This window comes from Sparus aurata, chromosome 7, assembly GCF_900880675.1.
Source record: "Sparus aurata chromosome 7, fSpaAur1.1, whole genome shotgun sequence".
Lineage (NCBI taxonomy): Eukaryota > Metazoa > Chordata > Actinopteri > Spariformes > Sparidae > Sparus > Sparus aurata.
Genome location: NC_044193.1, coordinates 204530 through 229783, shown reverse-complemented (window position 1 = coordinate 229783; position 25254 = coordinate 204530). Strand labels below are relative to the sequence as shown.

Below are 25254 nucleotides of genomic sequence, written 5' to 3'. Positions count from 1 at the left end.
TCTGTCTCCAGTCTTAATGCTAAGCTAAGCTAGCTGCTTCCCTCTGTCTCCAGTCTTAATGCTAAGCTAAGCTAGCTGCTTCCCCCCTGTTCTCCCCAGCATCAACTTATTATTGGTTATTGATGAATCACTTTTTGGTCATTTCCCAGTCACATCATCTGGTTTTACTGGTCAGTACAACATGTTAGGCTGCAGTGTGTGAGTGTGAGTGAGTGTGTACACACACACACACACACACACACACACACACACACACACACACTCTCACACACACACACAGACACACACACTCACACACACACACACAGTGAACAGAAGCTTGTAGCCTGAAGCTCTTTGTGAACAAAACAACACACACCATGATACACTGTGTGTGTCTGTGTGTGTGTGTGTGTGTGTGTGTGTGTGTGTGAGTTTGTCATGACTAACAGCCGTTTAGCTTGGGGGTGATTGGTTGTGTGTGTGGGGGGGGCGTTCTGGGGAGCGTGCTCAGACTCTTGTTGTCGATTGGTTATTGGTCCCCCAGGTGCACTCTGGGTAACGATCCAGCAGGATGCCTCTAAACATTTACTGTGTGTGTGTGTGATTAAATATTAACAGGAAGAATCAAAGCTCTGCTGTTTACCTCATTGACGCTCTGAGGCAGGATTAGACCTCATTTACAAACACACACACACTCACACACACTCTTACACACACACACACACACACACACACACACACACACACACTCTCACTCTCACACACACACACACACACACACTCACACACACTCTTACACACACACACACACACACACACACACACACACACACACACACACACTCTCACTCTCTCACACACACACACACACACACACCCAGAGCAGTTCCGGTGTTATTGAGGTGAAACAGCTCCACCTGGTGGCAGCTACCAGTGAACACACTCTGCTCTTCTTCTGTGGTGTTGGAAGGTGACAGGTGTGATGACTGAAGCTCCTCTGGTTTGTTTGTTTATGTCAAAAACTTTATGACTCACCTGAAACAAACAGTGAGTTCACCTCTTCGGTAACAATCATCATCACTTTACCTTTGTCCAGTATAACTCACCTGTGTGTGTGTTTGTGTGTGTGTGTGTGTGTGCGTTGCAGGTGTTGGTGCGCTCTGATTGGTCGGGTGATCTTTACGGCACTCTGTCAGTTGACAGCGGTGGCAGCAGCGTCAGTACTGACCTCCTATTGGACAAGAACCAGCAGCATGTTTATGTTTTAACCAACAGCAGGGTGAGACTGTCTCTCTGTTCTCCTGTCTGTCTCTCTCTGTTCTTTATTGAGTGATATACTGGAAGACAAACTGACCTGTGATCTGTTTCCTGTCTGTCTCTCTCTGTTCTTTATTGAGTGATATACTGGAAGACAAACTGACCCGTGATCTGTTTCCTGTCTGTCTCTCAGCTGTCGAAGGTTCCTGTGTCCTCATGCGAGAGACAGACAGACTGTCAGTCGTGTCTCGCTGTCAGAGACCCGTACTGTGGCTGGTGTGTCCTTGAAGGGAGGTGGGTCTGCCTGTCTGCCTGTCTGATTGGCTGGTATTTCTCATGTTATTGATTGTTTGTTGTGTCATTGATCAGCTGTCTTATCTGATGTTTGTTGTTTTTGTTTCATCCAGATGTTCCCGTAAACATCTGTGTCAGCGTCACACGCAGCCCAACCATTGGCTTTGGAGCTTTGAACCGACCAATCAGTGTGTGACGGTGCAGAGTCTGCAGCCGGCCAACCAGAGCAAAGACGAGCAGACGCAGGTGGGCTGTTGTTTATCAGTGAATATTGATCATTGTTTAATGGATTGCTTCCGGTTTCAGTTTGTTTGAATTGATCCTAAAGAGAGAAAGAAGATCAGTAGCAATAACTGTGAAGGTTTGTAAACAGCAGAACCTGATAGAACCGGGTCAGGACTTCACTTTACTAACACCTGCACAACACCTGTCTCACACTGTCTCACACTGTCTCACACTGTCTAACACAGCCCAACACCTGTCTCACACTGCCCAGCACCTGTCTAACACCTGTCTAACACCTGCACAACACCTGTCTCACACTGTCTCACACTGTCTAACACAGCCCAACACCTGTCTCACACTGCCCAGCACCTGTCTAACACCTGTCTAACACCTGTCTAACACCTGCCCAACACCTGTCTAGCACTGCCTAACACCTGCCTAACACCTGTCTAACACCTGTCTAACACCTGTCTAACACCTGTCTAACACCTGTCTAGCACTGCCTAACACCTGTCTAACACCTGTCTAACACCTGTCTAACACAGCCCAACACCTGCCTAGCACTGCCTAACACCTGCCTAACACCTGTCTAACACCTGTCTAACACCTGTCTAACACCTGTCTAACACCTGCCCAACACCTGCCTAACACCTGTCTAACACCTGTCTAACACCTGTCTAACACCTGCCCAACACCTGTCTAGCACTGCCCAACACCTGTCTAACACCTGTCTAACACCTGTCTAACACCTGTCTAGCACTGTCTAACACCTGTCTAACACCTGTCTAACACCTGCCCAACACCTGTCTAGCACTGCCCAACACCTGTCTAACACCTGTCTAACACCTGCCTCTGCACTATCTGACTGTATTATTTGTTGTCTCCAAGGTAACCCTGTCAGTCGTCCAGCTTCCCGCTCTCACTAAGGCTGAGTCTCTGTCCTGCGTCTTTGGGCTCCTCCCACCACAGCCTGCCATCGTCATGGGAACCAGCATAACCTGCCAGTCTCCTGCACCAGAGCTCCTCCCCCCCATGCCAACAGGAAGTGGTGAGTAAACAGCTGTGATGTTGCTGTTGGGACCAGATGACCATTTCTTACTCCCTGTGGTTCTCTGCTTCCAGATCACGTGATCCTGCCCGTCTCACTGGTGTTTGGTCGTGTCACCATCACCACCGGCAACATGACCTTCTACGACTGTGGAGCCGTGAGCCGGCTGAACCAGAGCTCCCAGTAAGACCCGGTAACACACAGGACCATGACTAATCCAGCAACAGGGATGATGTGGTGATGATGATGCCGGTGTGTTTCAGGTGTCTGGCCTGTGTCAGCAGTGTTTGGAGGTGTAACTGGTGTCCTCTGGATCAACTCTGCACTCACAACCACAGCTGTCCCAACCAACACATCATCCTCAACCAGAGAGTGAGACCGCCCATCTTTCTGTCTAACCTGTCTAGCTGATGTGTTTTTTTCTTTCTTTCTCTGACCTGTCTATCTCTCTGTCAGCAGGACTCTCCTGGTCCCACTTCCTGTCCTCTGGTCTTCGCTCTGCAGAGTTCTGCTTTAGTGCCATTGGGTCTGAGCACCACTGTGGTGCTGCGTGGACGAAACCTGGACGTCTACACGGTGAGAACGGCCCTTTATCATATCAACTGGTCGCTCAGCTGGTCTCAGCTGGTGTATAAAGACTGAATAAAATGTTCTTTTTGTTGGTCATCTCTGCATTTATTAATGAGCTGTGTGTGTGCGCATGTGTACGTATGTGTGTATTTGTGCGTGTGCAGGATGAAGCTCAGTATGTGTGTGTTGTTGAAATCGAAGGTGTTCAGTTAAATCTGACGGCTGCTGTGGAGAAAACGCACGGCAACACAAACACGTTCACCTGCAGCCCTCACCAGGTAACACACACACACTCTGTGCTAATGCTAACAGGATGCTAACATCACACCTGAAGACATGTGATATTGACTTGTCTGTCTGTCTCTACAGTTTCAATCTGCTGTCAGTCAGCTTCAGTACTCAGCTCCTGTCTATCTGCGTAGAGGAGACAGACGCATCGATGCCTCACCTGACCTCCGATGTAAGAACCTCACCTGATAGTGTGGCTGTGTCCCAATCAAAGAGCGGCATCCTTCGAAGGACGCGTCGCGATTTCTGCCGCCCAGGCCTGACGTTATGTTCATTATCTTGCTGATCTATGCCACACGATGTCGCCATTTTCTTTCTTTCTTTCTTTCTTTCTTTCTTTCTTCTTTTTCGGGAGCACAAAGAATCTTGGGATATGTGAGGCTGCAAAGGATTGTAGCCATGCGTCCTCCAAAAAGAGGGAAAAAGAAGGAGCATGTGGAGGAGCCTTCACTGTGACATAATTGGCCTTCAAATGCTCCTTCGAAGAATGCAGACCCTGAACTTGGACACAGCCTGTGTGTGTGTGTGTGTGTGTGTGTGTGTGTGTGCGTGTGTGTGTTTCATTGGCTCATATTCGTCTCCTGTGTTATTCAGTGCAGCTGTACGACTGCTCAGCTGGCCAATCAGATTGCTCCCAGTGTAGGGCGGTGCCTGAGGAGTACGGCTGTGTGTGGTGTCCAGGAAGCCCCGCCCCCAGTTGTGTTTACAACCAGTCCTGTAGCAGCGTACCTGCAGACTCCTGCCCTCCTCCTCAGATCACACAGGTGAGTCTAATGAGTCTTGTTCGTGACTGAGGACACGTTCAGCCTGTCTATCTGACTACCTGTCACTCTGACTACCTGTCTGTCTGCAGGTGTTACCTGTTTCTGGTCCTCTGGAGGGCGGAGTCCTGGTGACGATCTCAGGTTCTAATCTGGGCATGAGGTACCAGGATGTGGTGGGCAGAGTCACAGTGGCAGGTGTTCTGTGTCTGCCCCAACCTGAAGGATACCAAATCTCCACCAGGTAACACACACAGTGGCGGTTCTAGACCAGTTTTAATAGGGGGGCCAGGTTGGGGCCGGCTTTTTTGTTAGGGGGCACATACAGCCCGGAAAAAAGGATAAATCCCTCATTCAGACAAAACAGTGTTTACAATTTCACCAATTTTGATTGGGTAGTAAACTGCTGAGACACTTTATTTCTGCCTTTCCCGTCAGAACAAAATCATTGCAAGAAATCTGTCATTGTATTATTAATGCAGACTCCCTGTCAGGGGGCCACAGGGGGGTCCAGACTCAGAGTCACGGGGGCACTGGCCCCTGTTGCCCCCCCCAGAACCACCCCTGAACACACACACACACACGCACACACACACACACACACACACACACACACACACACACACACACACACACACACACACATGCACACTCACCTCAGTTAACCTGTGTGTGTTTGTAGGGTTGTGTGTGAGCTGCAGCCCAGTGGGAAGCAGAGGGAGGGGCCTGTACTGGTTACCATGGGAACAGCTCCTCCTGGAAGGTCAACACAGATCTTCACCTATCAGGTGAGAGTGATGTCATGTGTACATCCTGTCCACACCAATCACAGCATCACGTTTCCATCTCACCTTGTTTTATTTTATGATGTTTGATTTTATTCTGAATCATCTCAGATTGTTTTTATTTGATAAATATTGTTTGACACATGGAGCTCTGAACCGCCTCAGTCTGAGTCCACATCAGTCTGAGTCCACATCAGTCTGAGCCCACATCAGTCTGAGTCCACATCAGTCTGAGTCCACATCAGTCTGAGTCCACATCAGTCTGAGTCCACATCAGTCTGATTCCACATCAATCTGATTCCACATCAGTCTGAGTCCACATCAGTCTGAGCCCACATCAGTCTGAGCCCACATCAGTCTGAGCCCACATCAGTCTGAGTCCACATCAGTCTGAGTCCACATCAGTCTGAGCCCACATCAGTCTGATTCCACATCAGTCTGATTCCACATCAATCTGATTCCACATCAGTCTGAGTCCACATCAGTCTGAGCCCACATCAGTCTGAGCCCACATCAGTCTGAGCCCACATCAGTCTGATTCCACATCAGTCTGATTCCACATCAGTCTGAGTCCACATCAGTCTGAGCCCACATCAGTCTGAGCCCACATCAGTCTGAGCCCACATCAGTCTGATTCCACATCAGTCTGATTCCACATCAGTCTGATTCCACATCAGTCTGAGCCCACATCAGTCTGATTCCACATCAGTCTGATTCCACATCAGTCTGATTCCACATCAGTCTGAGTCCACATCAGTCTGAGCCCACATCAGTCTGAGCCCACATCAGTCTGAGCCCACATCAGTCTGATTCCACATCAGTCTGAGTCCACATCAGTCTGAGTCCACATCAGTCTGAGCCCACATCAGTCTGAGCCCACATCAGTCTGAGCCCACATCAGTCTGATTCCACATCAGTCTGAGTCCACATCAGTCTGAGCCCACATCAGTCTGAGTCCACATCAGTCTGAGCCCACATCAGTCTGAGTCCACATCAGTCTGAGCCCACATCAGTCTGAGTCCACATCAGTCTGATTCCACATCAGTCTGATTCCACATCAGTCTGAGTCCACATCAGTCTGAGCCCACATCAGTCTGAGCCCACATCAGTCTGAGTCCACATCAGTCTGAGCCCACATCAGTCTGATTCCACATCAGTCTGATTCCACATCAGTCTGAGTCCACATCAGTCTGAGCCCACATCAGTCTGAGCCCACATCAGTCTGAGCCCACATCAGTCTGATTCCACATCAGTCTGATTCCACATCAGTCTGATTCCACATCAGTCTGATTCCACATCAGTCTGAGTCCACATCAGTCTGAGTCCACATCAGTCTGAGCCCACATCAGTCTGAGCCCACATCAGTCTGATTCCACATCAGTCTGAGTCCACATCAGTCTGAGCCCACATCAGTCTGAGTCCACATCAGTCTGAGTCCACATCAGTCTGATTCCACATCAGTCTGATTCCACATCAGTCTGAGTCCACATCAGTCTGAGCCCACATCAGTCTGAGCCCACATCAGTCTGAGCCCACATCAGTCTGATTCCACATCAGTCTGAGTCCACATCAGTCTGATTCCACATCAGTCTGAGTCCACATCAGTCTGAGCCCACATCAGTCTGAGCCCACATCAGTCTGAGCCCACATCAGTCTGAGCCCACATCAGTCTGAGTCCACATCAGTCTGAGTCCACATCAGTCTGAGCCCACATCAGTCTGAGCCCACATCAGTCTGAGTCCACATCAGTCTGAGCCCACATCAGTCTGATTCCACATCAGTCTGAGTCCACATCAGTCTGAGCCCACATCAGTCTGAGTCCACATCAGTCTGAGCCCACATCAGTCTGAGTCCACATCAGTCTGAGTCCACATCAGTCTGATTCCACATCAGTCTGAGTCCACATCAGTCTGAGTCCACATCAGTCTGAGTCCACATCAGTCTGAGCCCACATCAGTCTGATTCCACATCAGTCTGAGTCCACATCAGTCTGAGCCCACATCAGTCTGAGCCCACATCAGTCTGAGCCCACATCAGTCTGAGTCCACATCAGTCTGAGCCCACATCAGTCTGAGTCCACATCAGTCTGAGCCCACATCAGTCTGACTCCACATCAGTCTGAGTCCACATCAGTCTGATTCCACATCAGTCTGATTCCACATCAGTCTGAGTCCACATCAGTCTGATTCCACATCAGTCTGAGTCCACATCAGTCTGAGTCCACATCAGTCTGAGCCCACATCAGTCTGAGTCCACATCAGTCTGAGTCCACATCAGTCTGAGCCCACATCAGTCTGAGTCCACATCAGTCCACCTGTTGGTCTCACCCTCACTGGTGAACCAGAACACTGGTTTCCAGTAGAGCAGCATGTCATCAGACTGGAGGAACGGTCTCTGTCGCAGTTCTCAATGGTGGTCCAGTCTCACGCAACCATCAGAACCAGCACCCACCGACAACACATTGGACTCTCAAGGACTGAAAGACTACCCGGTCCTCCAGGGGACACAGTCTCTGGACCACATCTGGCAAGTCTGACACACAGTTTCTGTAGTGGTTCTGGGTCTGCCTCCATCAGTCCTCCAGCTCTCCTCTACCACAGAGGTGGTGTTCATGTCCTCGGAGTCAGTTCAGGTTCAGGAGGAGGAGTGAGACAGGTCATCACATCACAACATCACACTGTCTTTACATCACATATTTAAAAGTATGTGTGTGTGTGTGTGCTGCTGTTCAGGACCCTCAGGTTCTGGATCTGGTTCCTGATAAAGGTCCGGTCTCTGGAGGAACCCGACTGACCATCAGAGGACGACAGCTGCTGACGGGACAGAGGTCCGACCTGAGTGCCTTCCTGGGTCCCCGGCCCTGCTACATGTGAGTGCTAAGAGACTAAAGAGTCTGTTTGTACAAATCAAAGTACTGCAGTAGTACTGCATTATACAATATTCAGTGTATTAGAGTACTTTGAGTACTACTTTTTCAATTCAAAATACTTTATTTGTCCCCGAGGGGCAATTACAGGGAGGGGGTGCAGGGTTGGATGGGAGTGTAGGAGCTGCAGCCCGGCTGCAGAGCCGGCGTCCTGAGATGAGCCACTGACACACTGGGAACAGAACTATGAGGGGTTCTGAAGGATCCTGAGCTGTCCTCAGTGTTTGCTGTTGCACATGGTGGAAAGTGCTCCGACCAGCAGTCCAGTGATTTTAGAGCAGACTTTGCTCTGCAGGTGTTTCCTGTTTTACAGGCTCGTGGAGTGAAACAGCAGGTGATGGAGAAAGTGATGATGCTCTCTGTGAAGGAGAAATAAAATGTCTGTAGAAGGTTCTGATTTACCCCAAAAGTGCTGAGCTTCCTCAGGAGATACTGCCGCTGCTGGCATCTCCTGAGGATCTCCTCAGTGTTGGAGGCAGGTTTAGACGTGCTGTGCCCAGGTGTTTGTACTGCTCCCCTGGATTGTGCTGAAGGCAGCTGCAGCCAGCTCCCTCTGCTCGCTGGGAAAAGGTCACCACCATCTCTTTGGTCTTCTCCGTGTTTAACTCTGATAATATATCACAACACTGCACAAACTCCTGCAGCACTGAGCTGTGGTGATGTGAGGGCTCAGAGCAGGGACAGGAGACTTTAGCAGATGACAGTCCGGATGGGTGGACCTGCAGTCATCAGTGCAGAGGTGAGAGGCACAGCCCTGAGGGAGCCTGTAGAGGTGTCCGAGAGGCCGGAGAGGGTGTTACTGACCAGCACCCTCTGTGACCTGTTGATCAGGAGGTCTGTAATCCACAGGATCAGCTGGTGGTCCAGGTGGAGGTGGGTGGAATGTTTCTCTGCTAGGATGTGTGGCTGTAAGGCCTTAATGCAGAGGAGAAGTCTGCAGACAGCAGTCTGCAGTCTGCCTGCACAGTGCGGGAGCTGGAGAGGGTCCATCAATGGGTCAGTTACCGTGATGATGTGTCTCTTTATGACCCATAGCCTTCATCACTGAAAGGGTGCGAGCAATAGGTCTGAGGTCGTTCAGAGTCGTTCAGAGCTCTTCCTGGCGACGGGGACCGCTGTGGAGTGTTTCCTAAGCTGGGGAACTGTGCTGCTGTCCATGGATCGCTGAAACAGGAGCTGAAACACCAGCTGCTCTGAACAGCACCGCAGGAGACGGCCACTGATGTTGTCTGGGCCAGTTGCTGTGTTGTCCTTCGTCCTCCTGAGGACTCCCACCACCTCCTCTATGTTGAAGGAGAGTGCAGCTGCTGCAGGTTTGAGGGAGGAGATGATGCTTCTAGCCGGGTGGTGTTGTCTGTCTCCAATCTTGAAAAGAAGGAGTTGAGGTGGTTGGGGAGGGATGCTGGGCTGCTGCCAGCCACCTACTGCAGTATTCAGTAGTCAGTGTACTTGGAGTTCTTTGAGACTCTTTGGCTGCCTCAATCAAAGATAATCTGAATGACTCATATTTTCTCCTACTTGTTTCCTCATCTCCTTGTCTCCACCTACTTGTTTCCTTGTGTCCTCCTGTTGTCTCCTTGTCTCCTGTCCTTGTCTCCTCGTCTCCTGTCCTCTCAGCATGGAGGAGGTCACTGACAGCCAGTTGGTGTGTCAGACTGGTTCCAGTAATCAGACTGGTGGAGTCCCAGTTCGGGTTCTGTTTGGGAAGGCGGAGAGAACTGTTCCTGGCGTTACCTTTCATTACCTCGACGACCCCGTCATCACCGACGCCAAACCTGCAGAGAGCTTCTACGCGTAAGAACCTGATCAACGATTGCCAGTAATCAATCTGCTCATGCGTCGAAGCCATGTCCTAATAAGGTGATGACTTCCTGTGTTCAGAGGGGGGCGTGTCATCACGGTGACGGGCAGGAACCTCGATGTTGTGCAACAGCCAATCATAGCAGTGTGGGTGGAGCCTCTGGAGGTACAGCGGGTGAAACGCAGAAGACGATTGGCTCTGCTCACCGCCAAGCAGCAGCTGGTCTTCAACAGCACCATGACAACGGTGAGGTCAACAGGCCAATCAGAGAGGAGATAGAGTTAGAAGTGTCAAAGTAGGGTCAAAGGTTGACCTGATTCTGTCTCTGAGCTTTTGATTTGAAAAGTTCAACTCATTTTAATTTATCACTTCCTGCCCCCTTGTGTCCCTCTCTCTCTCTACACCCGTCTGTCTCTCCACCTGTCTTTCTCTCAGGTTGTGGAGCGCTGTGCTGTCCTGTCGTCCTCTCAGATGACCTGTCCAACCCCCACAGTGACACCAGAGGTCAAAGTGAAGGGAGTCTGGTTCCAACTGGACAACGTCAGAGTCCACTTTGAGAGGATCAAGGTACCGGTCTGCCTGTCTGTCTGCCTGTCTGTCTGTCTGCCTGTCTGTCTGCCTGCCTGCCTGCCTGCCTGTCTGCCTGCCTGCCTGCCTGCCTGCCTGCCTGTCTGCCTGCCTGCTTGCCTGCCTGTCTGCCTGCCTGTCTGCCTGTCTGCCTGCCTGTCTGCTTGCCTGCCTGCCTGCCTGCCTGTCTGCCTGTCTGTCTGCCTGCTTGCCTGTCTGCCTGCCTGCCTGCCTGCCTGCCTGCCTGTCTGTCTGTCTTCCTGCCTGCCTGTCTGCTTGCCTGCCTGCCTGCCTGCCTGCCTGCCTGTCTGTCTGCCTGCCTGTCTGCTTGCCTGCCTGTCTGTCTGCCTGCCTGTCTGCTTGCCTGCCTGCCTGCCTGCCTGCCTGCCTGTCTGCCTGTCTGTCTGCCTGCCTGCCTGCCTGTCTGCCTGTCTGCCTGTCTGCCTGCCTGCCTGCCTGTCTGTCTGTCTGCCTGTCTGTCTGTCTGCCTGTCTGCCTGTCTGCCTGCCTGCCTGCTTGCCTGTCTGCCTGCCTGCCTGTCTGCCTGCCTGCCTGCCTGTCTGCCTGCCTGCCTGCCTGCCTGCCTGCTTGCCTGCCTGCCTGCCTGCCTGCTTGCCTGCCTGCCTGTCTGCCTGCCTGCCTGTCTGCCTGCCTGCCTGCCTGTCTGCCTGCCTGTAATATTCGGGGGATGCTGCAGAGTGTGAACTGTGTCTCTTGCTGATTGAGTGAATATTCAGTGGGACTGATCAATACCTGTCTGTCTACCTGTCTGTCTTCTTGTCTGTTTCTCAGGGTAAAAGCTTCACGTATTATTCCAACCCCGAGTTTTTCCCTCTGAATCGAGACGGTCCGTACCGCTTCAAACCAGGAGGAGTGATCGCTGTGGAGGTAAACGTGGTGACACGGACTTCATGTCCTCTGACAGTCAAACGTCTCTTCATCAACAGATCTTTGCTTCGTTAACGTTGGCAAGTTCAAATGATATTATAAGTTAAACAACAAACAGCACTTTTGAGTTATTCAACAATAAACAACCAAAGATAGAAATGCAGTTTGTTACAAAGTTTGTTCAAACCTTCTTCTCAGCAAATCAATAACAGATTCTGAGAAGGAAAATGATCCACACTGACGACACGATCAGAAACAAAAACACATGTTCATGATACACATTTCTTTTCTTTTTTGTTGGAACAGCAGTTTATATAGAAGGTCAAATATGTATACAAAGCCATTTTAAACTCTTCTTCTTCATAAAAAAAGCAATATAAAAATAATAAAAGTGTAAAACAAGCTAAAACAAGGACCTTTCACTAGATACCAGCCTCCAGCAGGGTCTTTCATACCGCCACGAAATCTGGCTGTAAAGGTTTTACATATTTAGTCCAGAATGTAGTGAAGACTTCTTTCTTTCTTTTAAAGATTTTTTCTGGCATAGACACCTTTATTAAGCAGTAGACAGATAGGAAATATGGGAGAGAGAGGGGGGACGTGACATGCAGCAAAGGACCTCCAGCCGGAATCGAACCAGGGTCGGCTGTGTTTATGGCACGCGCTCTAACCACTCGACCACCTGCGCGCCTGAAGACTTCTTTCTGAAGGCGAAAGGAGAAAGTAATCCTATATCAGTCCATTCCTGTATTGTGGGCAGTTCAGGAAGTAACCCGCGCTGGTTATAGCTTTTTGCAGGGTGATAACAAAATAACATACATATATTTATCGGCCACTGTGTCAGAAGATCAACACTTCCTAGGAATAATATGGTAAATTCCAAGAGTAGGTCAGTTTTATAGTTGGTGTTTTTTGAAGTGGGGTCATATAAAGTACATATCTATAGTCGATCTGTTTCCTGCCGTAGTCACCGCTCAGCGCAGCCTCAGTTTGGAGCAGCAGAGAGACGCTCAGCTTTGTACTGCAGTGAACGGAGTCCAGAGAAAAAGAGAAATTAACCACCTAAAACAAGGCTCACCTTAAAACATCTATATCAGTTCAAGTGTACGTTGTATAGAGAGAATTCACAGCGCTTTACATCGCCGTCAGACCGGCCTTTCTTTTGGCACTACATTTTCTCAACCGTAGAACCTCCGTATCCCTCCGCACTAGCGTAACTGGGCCTCGCGCTGTATTTCGCCGCTGGCAGATCAGCTGTTTGGGTCAGAGTCACAGCGTCACAGCGTGTTTTCAGTTGTTTTTTCAGCTTTCTTGCCCGAAGTTTTGTTGATTTTGGACTCAGTTCATAATATTTTTGCTTTGAACACCATCTTTTTCTCAATTTCCTGAGAGTATAATATTTTCAATTAATTTCTAATTTTATCATTATGGTTGTGCCTCAAGATCTTTTAATTCTTTGTTGAGGTCTTTTAGTCTTGTTTGTTTTCAGTTCTTTTCTTTAGAGAAAAGATATCATTTTCCCTGATTACTGCTTCAGGGTGGGTCAGGGTTAGTGTAGCTGAGTCCACCTCTGCAGTGTCGTTGTCCTTCAGACACAGTTTTATTTCATTTCTCATTTGAGTGTTAAATTGCAGATTATTCAGGATACTGTTTAGACTCTACTGTGTTCTTGCTGGATTATCGTCAAAGGAGATAGGGCCTGATCTGATTAATCAGTATTACCAATATCACAGCTAGGCATTCTATGACGGTCTCTCTTAAAAACAGTATGTGTTATGAGGAGGCGAGTAAAAAGTATAGTCATGGTCTGACAGATGAAAATCTCTCCATAGATCTATCTACCTCACCCTACCCCAATCCTGTCATGAGGAGATTAGTTCTCTTATGTAATGATTTATTGATTGAAGTTTTGGATGAGTTGAGTTGTTCCTGTAGCTTCTACCATTAAATAAAACTTTTTTTTTTTCCCACAATATTTGTATTTTAGTTTTAGTTTTTAACACATTGACATACATTCATATATCTTCCTTCAACATTCATACTGTCAGATCAACGTTTAGTTCGATAGACTCAGAACAGGAACGCTCCTCCTGATAAAAGGGTAGTTTGTGTAGTTATGTTAAAAAAAACTCTTCTATCTGTTTTCCTATATTATTCACAAATTCTTCATCTTGCAACCATTTGTGCTGAAAGTGCCATCTAGCTGGTTCTTTTGTCAATTTTTGTCCACATGTACTCTGACATCATGATATTGTCACAGAAGCTGTCAAGAATTTTGTCTTTGATCGTCTGCATTCGGGCCGTACAAAGTTTCCTGATAATAGAGAGCCCTGGAGGATTAAATGCCTTCCAAACACAGATGGACAGAGTACTCCACCCCAGTACTTGAGTAAGAGTACAAATACTACTGGTCAAAATTTACTCCATTACAAGTAAAGTAGCTCAGTCGACATGTTACTCGAGTAAGAGTAAAAAAGTACTTGCTTTTAAATGTACTTTAAGTAAAGTAAGAGTAAGAGTAAATTTCTTATTTTTCACATCAATGAATTACTATAATTTTTTCTAAATGAATTTAAGGAGCTTTTAACTCTTGTTTCTGAGAATGAACTCTTTGAAACCACCTGCACTGATGTGCTTGCTTTTAGAACCACAATGTTACATAAAGCCTGCAGAAACACCTATAAAAACAGATACAATGAATGGATCACAGGAGGACAGCACAGTGATGTTGATAGGTTTTCAATGTAGTGAGTCCCGGGACCCACCGGTGGTGAGTCGAGTGGGTCCCTGGGAAATTCAATGGGTCCCGACTCCCCAGTTAAAAAAGTGTATTTCTTTCTTATATTATTCTCCTTCTTAAATTGTACTGAGTGTTAAACTCCTTTGATGGTGGTATGATATGGTTATAATAAACGGATATATTCATGTATGTTCAAAATGTATCTGAAATTAAACAAATAAAATTCCAAATCTGAAAAGTTTATTGCAAAGCAACTGTCACAGTGGCATTGACACATGACAGGGTGATGATAAATGACACTTAAATATTAAATCTGTGTCTATAATAACCACACCCTGACATGTCAATGTGACGTCTGTCTTGATTCGTTTAATTATAATATTTATAATAGAAGCCTACTGCAACTGTACTTTTTGTTTACCATTAAATGTTATTTTATACATTATCATATTCTATAATGTTCTTTCATGGACTATGTCACTTCACTGCTAACAGAAAAGAAAGCTGCTCACTGCCAGTTGCAGCTTCTTATCGTGATCTGCAGTCTTTGTTCATTTTTTGTCATGACTGTTATTATTAGTACTTAGATTATCAAAACTCACAGTTACATGTCAGGATGTGGTTATTATAGACAGATTCAATATTTAACTGTCATATGTCATCACAGTAACAGTGTTACATACATTAGCAGCTGTAAACACATAAACACATAATAAAACACATCATGGTTTAGTGTCGACCTGTTTACTGAACGTATCAGGACTAATCAACGTTTATGATCATCAGAGAACGTTACAGACATTGTTTTTGGTTCTCTCCGTTTCCAGAGAATTCACAGAGAAGCTGGAGAAGTTTGTGACATTTTCAACCCGGATTATTGTGAGGAGGGAATTAAACGCCTGTCCCAAATAAACGGCCGGTCTGTAAAGTGGTTGAGACAAATAAATCTAACTTGGCAAGAGAGGCGGGACTTAGGGCAGAACAGCCAATCATCAGCCGGTCAGTCCCAAAGCCGGTGTCATGTTTGAAGCAGCAACAGGAGAGGGAGGAGGAGAGAGGAGGCAGCTGCAGCGAGAGCAGACTAAGGCAGGAACACACCAGCCCAACCGTTGGACGTCTGAAGCGTTTGGAGAGACTCGGACGAGGTCGGGAACACATATGTTTGGTGTGTTCAGGTGCGTCGGAAGCTTTCGGAGCCGCGCGGACGTTGTCGGATCCGACTGAGCATGCGAAGTCTGAGGAGGAGGGCCGTCGGACGTCTGAGCCATTGGATTCTCTGATTGGTTGTGTGCCAGCTGAATGGCCGTTCTGATTGGCGGTGTGCTGGCGAATCAGCGCGGTGTGTGGGAGGGACGGAATACTGTGTGCGCTTTGTTTTTCTATGCACTCCGTTCCGTCATTTCCCGTTTTCATGTTTTGCAGTAGTGGAACCAGACTAGTTGTTCTGTCCGTTCAGGACAAATTAATCTGTGTCAGTTTGGTAATGCCTCGCTGCATGTTTAGTATGCAGCTGTTTTTATCGGAAATAGTTAAGTTTCGTTTTGATCGAAAGTAAAGAGAGTTGCGTGCATAAGGTTCTCGTTTACAACTCACAACACAAGCGCCACCCGCTTATTGCATCTCGCGCAAGCGCAGAACGTACACGCTACTGTGGAGCAGGCAGCACGTCGAAGCGGTGTGTTCAATGCAACTTTTGTGCCGAACGGGTCAGACAAGAGGCAACAGAGTGGTGGGATAAGGCAGCTGGACGTCTGGGCGGCGTTTGTGCAAAACTGCAGAAAAAGTGTGGGTGTTGAACCCTCTCACCGGGACAAGTGTGGGTGTTGAACCCTCTCACCGGGACAAGTGTGGGTGTTGAACCCTCTCACCGGGAAAAGTGTGGGTGTTAAAACACACACATCCCCCACGGGTGCGACACCCCTGGTTGAAATGAAATCAGCAGTGACGGGTTAGTTGTTTTGGTAGCGGCTAAATTAGGATGTCGCGATACTTTGTACAGGGGATCACGTCTGCGCCGAGTAGATGCGCAGAGGGTTGAAAAAGCGCTTGTCCGGTCTGCTAACAACAAGGTTCCTTTTGCCAGTTACTGTGATTAAACACGAGTTGTTTAATGTTCACAATGTATCGTTTTTCATTGGAAAAATGAGGTTCGTCCCCGGGACGCCTGGATAGTGAGTTTAATGCGTCAGGGACGCAGGACGCGTACCTAGCAACATCACTGCAGCAGATGTTGCAGATGTTTATTAACAATCATTAAAACTGTAACCAAATGAACCTGCACCGTCCAACTAACTCTCTATCATTTAGCTAAGTTGGGAACTGGAACCTCCTCAGAGACCAATGTTGTCCTCAGACCACTGGCTGAGAATCACTGCTTTACAAAAAACTACATCTGATGCAGCCATTGTCGCGGTTTTGTGTCGACAAACGCAGTCTCTCTGGTAGATCCCAGTGGAGAGCGTGCACTGTGATAGGTTTCCTTCTTTGACAAACACAGCTTGTGTCCAATAGTATTTTAGAAAAAAAAAAAGAGCAGACCTGAAAGTAACGAGTACTTTTCAGCCTTCCTAGAAATTAACTCGAGTAAAAGTAAAAATATTTGTCTTGGAAATGTATTCAAGTAAGAGTAAGAGTACCAAAGAAATCTAATACTCAAGTAAAGTACAAATCCTCTGGATATGTACTTAAGTACAGTACTCAAGTAAATGTACTCCGTTACTGTCCACCACTGTGCCTCTGTGACAACGTGCAATGAACTCTGTCAGTTCCGAGCTCTCTGTCAGCAGGAAGATCGCATCAGTTTGTCCACAAAACCAACCATGTCGCTGCCTTCTTTACCTTCAGGCAGGCATGGACTGGCCATCTGGCATACCGGGCAATGCCTGGTGGGCCGACGCACATGTATGGGCCGGGCTTTCATAATTTAATCCAAAAGTTTTATAATAAATCTTTTTTATCAACCGCGATGGCCCATTGGTTTATGTTCTTGAAGTACATTGGACTAATCCAATCTCACTCAGCCCTCCTTTTTTTTTTTCTAAGTGCACAATTTAGAGGGGGCGGCCCATTGGTCCGTCTTCAATATAGACAGTGAACTGAGCCAATCAGGATATAGTACGAAGGCGGCCCCACCCCTCCCTGCGCGTCTCCTGTAACTTCTGCTAGTTTCAAAGTGTTGAGCGCGAGGACTGACAACATGGAGCAACCAAAGAGAAAGAGATTGTGTGCTAACAGAAGAATCTCACTGTAGATGCTGCAGAATGTGCTAAAATCCCAGACATGTTGGCTGGAGGGGCTGCTGTAGCCTCCACGTCCTCTGAGACAGCAATGATCCAGTAACAGCAGGTTGAAGGTGAAGACAGCAGCAGCGGGCAGGAGAGGAGCAGCAGAGATGATGCTGACTGACAGGGACAGTGTAGTACAGCCGGTGAGCAGGTAGTAACGTTAATACAGGGACTGTGAGGTGATGGAGGGAACGTTAGCTCTATTACATGAAGAGCTCTCAACGACAAACCCGACCGGACCCGACCGGACCCGACAAACCCGACCGGACCCGACAAACCCGACCGGACCCGCGGGCTCTGGCCGACAGACAATTCATGCGGGTGTGCAGCGCTGTGTCGGGTTCGGACTGTAATTTTCAGGCCCGTTGAGAACTCTAATTACATGATAATGATGAGCAATGGCGATTGATTAGTATCGATATTAACTGGCTTTGCATACTTCTCAGAATCTGGCAGCCACGGCACCTTATTCTGATAAACAGCAAACGGTCAATGCTGAGAAGTGTTGATGAGCATTAAGTGTCTATTTCAGGCTCCATCATAGCATTTTAGATATTTAGGTTAAAGGTGAGTTGAAAGGCTGCATAGTTTGAATGTGTAGCAACCCTCTATGCTGTGGTTAAACATGTTTTAAAAAAACAGATTTTAAACTGCTAAATGATAGTAAAAGCTTTGCAATTTAAGCATTACTAAAGTAAGTGTAAACAAAGTATAAAAGTATTATTAGCAAAAGGTTTGCCCACATAGAACAAGAGTAGATCTGTCACATGCTTTTAAGACAAGTTGCTTTGCATGAGCTCATACAGCAGCCCTGTTTTTAGCCTGATATAACAATTTTATGGCTTTTTAAAGGGAGCACCTTTTAACCTGAAGAATTAGAATTAAGCTGCTATATCAGGGAAATTCAGAAAATACATATTAGAGATGATTTCAATAAAAAGGATAAAATAATCAGTTGAACTACACAGAGCAGACAAAAGTGGTAGAGTTAACAATAGATGCTAAACTTCTGAGATCTGGGATGCCGATGATACATTATGCTTGAAATAGAATATACCTTTACTCAACTATGTGTTGAGGAAATGTACTTATTTGCTTTCCACAATGGTTATTTGATAGACTTCTAAAGTAATAATAAACTGTAGATTTCTAATAAGCCTAAAGGCAAAAAGTTATGTTTTTTTTTCCGGTTGTGCTCTGCTAATTATGAGGGGCCAAAAATGCCAGGGCCGATTTTTTGTCCCAGTCCAGCCCAGCCCTGCCTTCAGGTATTCCATAAATAAATATATCAATTATCCCTCCACTCACAACCCTCATGGTCTCTCAGCTCAGCTTCAAGGTTAGCTTGGTGCTGTTTTAGCTGATTAATTAGCATTGTTGCTGCTTGAAGTAAGTTCTCCGTTTCATCAGTTTTCCCTTTTGTCTCGTCTGTCATTTGCTCTCTTCAGTTTGTGTTTTTTTTTTTTTTTTTTCTTTATTATCGTTATTATTTTTTTACAAACATATTCCAACTAATGATAATACTATAAAGGGAAAAAAAGTAAAATAATAATAAATAAAAATAAATAAAAAAGGAGAAAAAAGGGAAAAAAACCAAACAAAAAACAAACAAGACACAAACAGACAAACAAATAGCACACTTCCAGTCCCTTCCAATAAAAAAAAAAAAAAATGGACTCAGACACTATAACTACAAACTTCATAAACAAATTCAAAAGAAATATTAAGAGAACAAAAAGATGTACATCACAACGACATCAAATAATTTTCCAATGGAGCCCAAATTTCAACATAACCCGCATCATTATTTTCCAAACTAAAGGCTACTTTCTCTAGACTCACTGCCTCCATGGCCTCGGTGACCCACTCCCTCTCAGGTGGAGTTTTTGTACAGATCCAGTTATTGTTGATCACCTTTTTTGTGATCATGCATAAAGAGAGGAACACTTTCTTGTCCTTTGGTGGAACTTTATTAAAATTACGTAGATCTCCTAATATACATGACTCTGGTGTTAGTGGAATAGTTATATTAATGTGGTTCATAGCGTGTTTTGTTATACCAAACCAAATTTCTTTTATTTTATGGCAATCCCAAAGTATCTTCAGTTTGTGTTGAATGTCCGAGAGTTGCTCCCTGCTGTTGCTTCTGAACTCCTGAAGTTCATTTAAAATACTTTGCAAGCAGGTTGCAGGTCCATCGTCGCCATGTGCGTATGGATCCGAAGAGCTGCTTCAGCTGTTTTGGCTCATTTCGGGAGTAATTTCTACTGTGTTGTTTGTTGTCCCACTTCTGGTGGTAACCCTTCTCCATATTTTAACAAGATTCACCAGTTTTACAGAAATACGCTTTTCTGGTGTTACTTTGACAAAACTGTTGGCGAGCTCTGAAGTTAGGCTGTCATCTTCTGTGGAGCGGAACCAGAAGCCACAGTCAAACATCTCTGCGTGTGTTTCCATGGCAACCACCAGGGTCAGGACCTGACCAGAGCCATCTCCAGACAGGAAGTGACGGCTCGGCTCGGGGATCAGGAGTGTGAGGTGAAAACTCTGGACAACACTCACCTGTACTGTGAACCTCCAGAGATCCAACCAATGAGTGTGGACGACAGCAACGAGCTGCCCAGCCTCAAGGTACACGGAGAGAGTACAAGTACTGCGAACAGCTGGAGGGACTTCTGCATTAGGAAGAACAATAAACACAACTTCAGTTAAACTTCATGCTCAAATGAAACTGCAGAAGAAAATGTTCTTCAGTTAAAAACTGGCTGAGCTGTCTAACCCATCCTGCCTGTCTGCTGTCTGTCTGTCTGTCTGTCTCTCTCTCAGGTGTTCATGGGAAACCTGCAGGTGGACCTGGGCTTGGTTCAGTACGACAGTGACTCTCTGCTGCCTCCCGTCCCATTGGCTGCTCAGATCGGTTTGGGGGCCGGAGCTGCTGTCATCATCCTGTCAGTGCTAGTCATCATCCTCATGTACAGGTACCTGTCTGTCTGACTCCACCTGCCTGTCTGACTTTAACCTTTTCTTTTTTTTACCCCTTCAGTCTGTCAGATCTGTACAGAGTTCAGTTAAAAAAAAAATAGAGCTAACATCCTGAACAGAGTGGAGAAACTACAGTGCTTCTGTCAAACTGTTCTACTGAAGTTAGCATGCTAACAGCTAGCCTCCTGACAGCCCTCTGTATCTCAGAGGTGACAGTCTGAAGTTTAATAGCAGCCAGTTCACTACTGAATTTAATAAGTCAACAAAATAAACTCATAAATGTGAAGAAATGAAATATTCTGACTAGGGCCGGGACTCGATTAAAAAAATTAATCGAAATTAATCAGAGGCTTTGTAATTAATTAATCGAAATTAATCGCATTTTAATCGCATATAAATATTTGACCTGAGAACAATGAGAAGCAATTTTTTTCACATGGATTTTAGTATACCATTGAATAATGACTGAATACAGAAGCTTAAGCAACAAAACATTGTTTGGGTTTTTTTTTTCAAGACCAACAGACCAGTGCAGTTTTTGCCATAAAGTGTAGTAATAGCTTATTTAGGAATACATTTCAGAGGTTCAGGTAGCCTATAGGTAGCTAGACCTTCTGTAAACTATAACACTTTGTTTTTTAAGTAAAACACAATACTTTCAAGTACATTCAGAACATTGGAAACCCTGACTATCTTCAGAGGCCATAACAGACTTTACCAACAGCTGATGTAAACAAATCAATTTCAGTCCAACTCTCTGTAAATAACCTTGGCCAAAACAATAAACAGTTCAACATAAAGTGCCAGTTGCAACAACAACATAATAAATAGTTGCTGAGCATTTAGGTGATACCTGAGGCTTGATATGCTGCGGTGATACGCAAACTCCTTCTTGCATAATTTGCACACAACCGTGCTCTTATCTACGCTGACATCCGTCCACTTTTTAAAACAACATTTCCCTTCCACGGGGCCAACCAGAGCGGTCTCATCTGCTTCTTCCTTCATTGTTGTTGTCTGAAGTCATGAACGCAGTGTTGGGCAAGCTACTCGAAAAAAGTAGTGAGCTAAGCTACAAGTTACTCTACATTAAATGAAGCTTCACTACACCAAAGCTACTCCCCAGAGAAATGTAGCAAGCTAAGCTACAGCAAAATGGCAAAAGTAGCTTAACTACATCAAAGCTATTTTTTTTTATATTGGAACAACTTCATTCCAAGTCAAAGCGATCTCAGTGATCAATAAAACTATCAATCAGACAGATAAGCAGGCAAAAATGTTACGTTCAATTGTTTATTAAACAATAATTTGTGCTTTCACTATTTTGTATATTTTATTATTCAACTATCAATTCACACTTAATTCTAACATCCACGGACAGACATTCACCTGCTGCCACAGCAATATCCACCTGACTGACACTAATGGACAGTGTCCTACACTGTAGCATATTAACATAATTAAACAGCAAATAGTATATTATAGTTGTAGTTTTCGTTAAGGTTCTCTAGTCTTCTAGTTTCAGCTTTATAATCTATATTTGATATTTGAGTGAGTCTATTTAGTTATTGTATATAACTCAGCCTTTAATTGTATTTGTTTCTTTTACCTACCTCATTGTTTTTGGATTTTGATTTATGTCAAGTGGCTGTAACACTTTAATTTCCCTTTGAGATTAATAAAGTACTCTATCCATCAACCAGTGTCTCATATAACTGGCAGTTTCAAAAGTGGTATTTTTATTAAGCCCACTCTGTAGTAGTAGCTGTATCTACATACATTTTAAGCTAATCATTTTGACTAATCACCAGACTTTGGTTTTGTAGAAATTGCATTTTTGCTGTATCCTGTGCTGGTTAAAAATGACAAAAGCAATAATTCAGAGTAATGTTTCTCTGTTACTGTATTTGTTTATTATCCAAGTTTGTCTTTTTCATCCCTCGGGATCAACTCGTCTCCGTCCTCCTCACCCTCCGCCATCTTTCCATCAAGTAACGTAACTCACTGAAGCTAACCTGTCTGTGTTCCCGTGCAGCAGAGACGTTGTATGCAAGGATGAGTCCGTGATGTCACCGTCATACGGAAGTGCTTCTGTCGGCTCCACATACACGGCCATGTGTGGCGGTGGCGTCACCGACTTATCCTTTCATTTCAGACCGCGACAGAAAGCTCCGCTGCGCTGAACTTAAGAGGTGTTCATAAAAATGTAGCTTGTGTGGACGCTACCGCGCTACTTGGTCAATAAAAGAGCAAAGCTACTGAAAAGCTATTTCATTCAGAAAGTAGCGACGCTCCCACCACGCTACTGAGAAATGTAGTTACACTAGTAACGCCGCTACTTGTAGCGACGTTACTGCCCAACACTGCATGAACGTTTGTTGGTGCTCCAGTATAATAAGTACCCCTGAAACTCATCCAGTGAGAAACGTTCCGCGGTGCAAAAATTAGTGCGATTAAAATGCGTTAATTTTTTTAACGCATTATTTTTTGTGTAATTAATTAATCGTAATTAACGCGTTAAAGTCCCGGCCCTAATTCTGACTCCTATTTTCATTATAAACAGAAAAATCCAACCGTCCACCGTCTGAACTCAAGTTTGTGTCTCTGACTGAACTCAGATCAGTTTAATCTGCTCGTTAACTCATCGTCAGACTCACTTCATTCAGACAAACTGAGTCAGAGTCACCAGAACAGTTCTGGTTTGTCTCAACCGTCTCCTCTGGTTAGGTCCAAATCAAACCTGAGTTCACAGTAACATGAAGATATTCTGTCTCTACATGCTGATGATGTCCAACTCTCTCTCTCTGTCCTCTCCTGATGTGTCTTCTGTCCCCGGAGTCACAGTCCTGTCTGAGCGGCTGTAAATCACCTCTGTAGTGTAAATCACCTCTGTAGTGTAAATCACCTCTGTAGTGTAAATCACCTCTGTAGAGTAAATCACCTCTGTAGTGTAAATCACCTCTGTAGTGTAAATCACCTCTGTAGTGTAAATCACCTCTGTAGTGAGTCCTCTGTCCTCACACTGACCTCCGTCTTTCTCAGAGTTCAGTCCCAGTCTAACACAGTTACGCTGTCACTTACTGGAGCTTTTCTAAAATTCTGTCCATTTCTTACAACTTTTCTCTTTTGTTTGTCGACTGTATTTATCGTTTATATTCACTTTATATTCAGTATAAGTACAAGTGTCAATATTGTGAAGAGTCTTTGACCCTATTTATTGAATTATTGATCATCAGTTGTGTTTGTTGTGTTTGTGTAGGAGGAAAAGTAAACAGGCTCTCAGAGATTATAAGAAGGTTTTGCTGCAGCTGGAAACTCTAGAGATCAACGTGGGAGACCAGTGTCGCAAAGAGTTCACTGGTACACACACACACACACACTCTGACACACACACAAACAAACACACAGTGTTTATTGACATCAGGAGGACCAAGACCGTCTCAAGTTTGGTCCGTCTCACATTGAGATGCCGGTCTGGTCATCAGGAGTAAATCAGGGTTCAGTTCTTGCATGTGGACCCGTCAGTATGTGGACTGCAGGGGTTCAGGATCCAGAAACTAACATGCGCTTCTTTTGGTGTGTGCAGACCTGATGACAGAGATGATGGACCTGAGCAGTGATGTTGGAGGACCAGGACTCCCCCTGCTGGACTACAGGACATATGCAGAAAGAGTCTTCTTTCCCGGCCAGCAGGTGGCGCCGCTAAGCCGCCAGCTGGACCTGCCGGAGTCCAGGAGGCAGACTGTGGAACAGGGTCTCCAACAGCTCAACAACCTGCTGAACAACAGACTCTTCCTCACCAGGGTGTGTCAGAGGGGCGGCAGGATGGGGGGTCATGTGATGTCACCTGGTGTGAGATCAGGAAACACCTGAACCTGCAGGTGACACTCTGTTCTGTCTCTGTGTCTCAGTTCATCCACACTCTGGAGGCCCAGCAGGGCTTCTCTCAGAGAGACCGGGGTTATGTAGCCAGTCTGCTCACCATGGCTCTGCACGACAAGCTGGAGTACTTCACCGAGGTGATGAAGAGTCTCCTGCAGGACCTGGTCCAACAGTACGGCGCCAAGAACCCCAAACTGATGCTGCGCCGGTACGGCACACACACTCAGACATATAAACACACACACACCACACATAGACACACTTACAGGTGAACCTCTGAGCGAAGTCAGCACTCAGCAGATACTTTGGTTCTGGTTCTGGTTCTCTGTCTCCTCTCTGTAACGTTACGTTCATGAGGGTAAAGTCCAGTTCCCCTCCAGCTCCAGTCAGCAGTCAACAGAGCAGAACCTGGAGGTCCGCTCCGGATCAATCCCACAAGTTACAAAGTCATCTCTGAGCTCTGCTCCTGCCAGTGAACGGCTTCGGATCAGAACCTGATGAGCCTCTAGGTGTTTACTCCTCCAGAGGTTCTGGATCAGCAGCTGAGACCACGACACTCAGAAAAGCTCCGCGACAAGTTCAATGTTTTCAGCTCGTGTGAATTCCACCTCATCTGAACCGTCCAGCTCAAATCGACACAAAGTTGTTGTTGTGTTGACTTGACTTTGAGTCGGATGAGTTCAGACACTGATCGCTCGCCAACCTTGAGCAAGTTACTGACTTGTCTGTTTGTTTTTCAGGACAGAGACAGTTGTAGAGAAGATGTTGACTAACTGGATGTCAATCTGCCTCTATCCTTCCTCAAGGTAACTGTCTGTCTGTCTGTCTGTCTGTCTGTGTGTCTGTAGACAGTCTAACCTGTGTCTGCCGTCTCACCCTCACCTGTCTGTCTGTCTGTCTGTCTGTCTGCGGTTCAGGAGGTGGCGGGTGAGCCTCTCTACATGCTCTACAGAGCCATTAAGTATCAGGTGGAT

At 46.1% G+C, this 25254-nt stretch overlaps 1 protein-coding gene across 1 annotated transcript in view; it reads left to right on the top strand.

Annotated features, from left to right (window-relative positions):
- Window positions 1-25090, top strand: part of LOC115585630 (plexin-B1-like) — a 49300-nt gene extending 24210 nt beyond the window's left edge. Inside the window, 23 exon segments of the mRNA XM_030424165.1 lie at window positions 1130-1261; window positions 1433-1533; window positions 1647-1779; window positions 2647-2806; window positions 2881-2989; window positions 3070-3178; window positions 3263-3382; window positions 3541-3654; window positions 3746-3836; window positions 4259-4428; window positions 4518-4669; window positions 5108-5213; window positions 7943-8079; window positions 9754-9930; window positions 10018-10183; window positions 10373-10504; window positions 11297-11392; window positions 19886-20047; window positions 20243-20394; window positions 23658-23758; window positions 23985-24202; window positions 24310-24488; window positions 25021-25090. Of these exon segments, the coding sequence (XP_030280025.1) occupies window positions 1130-1261; window positions 1433-1533; window positions 1647-1779; window positions 2647-2806; window positions 2881-2989; window positions 3070-3178; window positions 3263-3382; window positions 3541-3654; window positions 3746-3836; window positions 4259-4428; window positions 4518-4669; window positions 5108-5213; window positions 7943-8079; window positions 9754-9930; window positions 10018-10183; window positions 10373-10504; window positions 11297-11392; window positions 19886-20047; window positions 20243-20394; window positions 23658-23758; window positions 23985-24202; window positions 24310-24488; window positions 25021-25090 (3087 nt within the window).
- The last annotated feature ends 164 nt before the right edge of the window (window positions 25091-25254 follow it).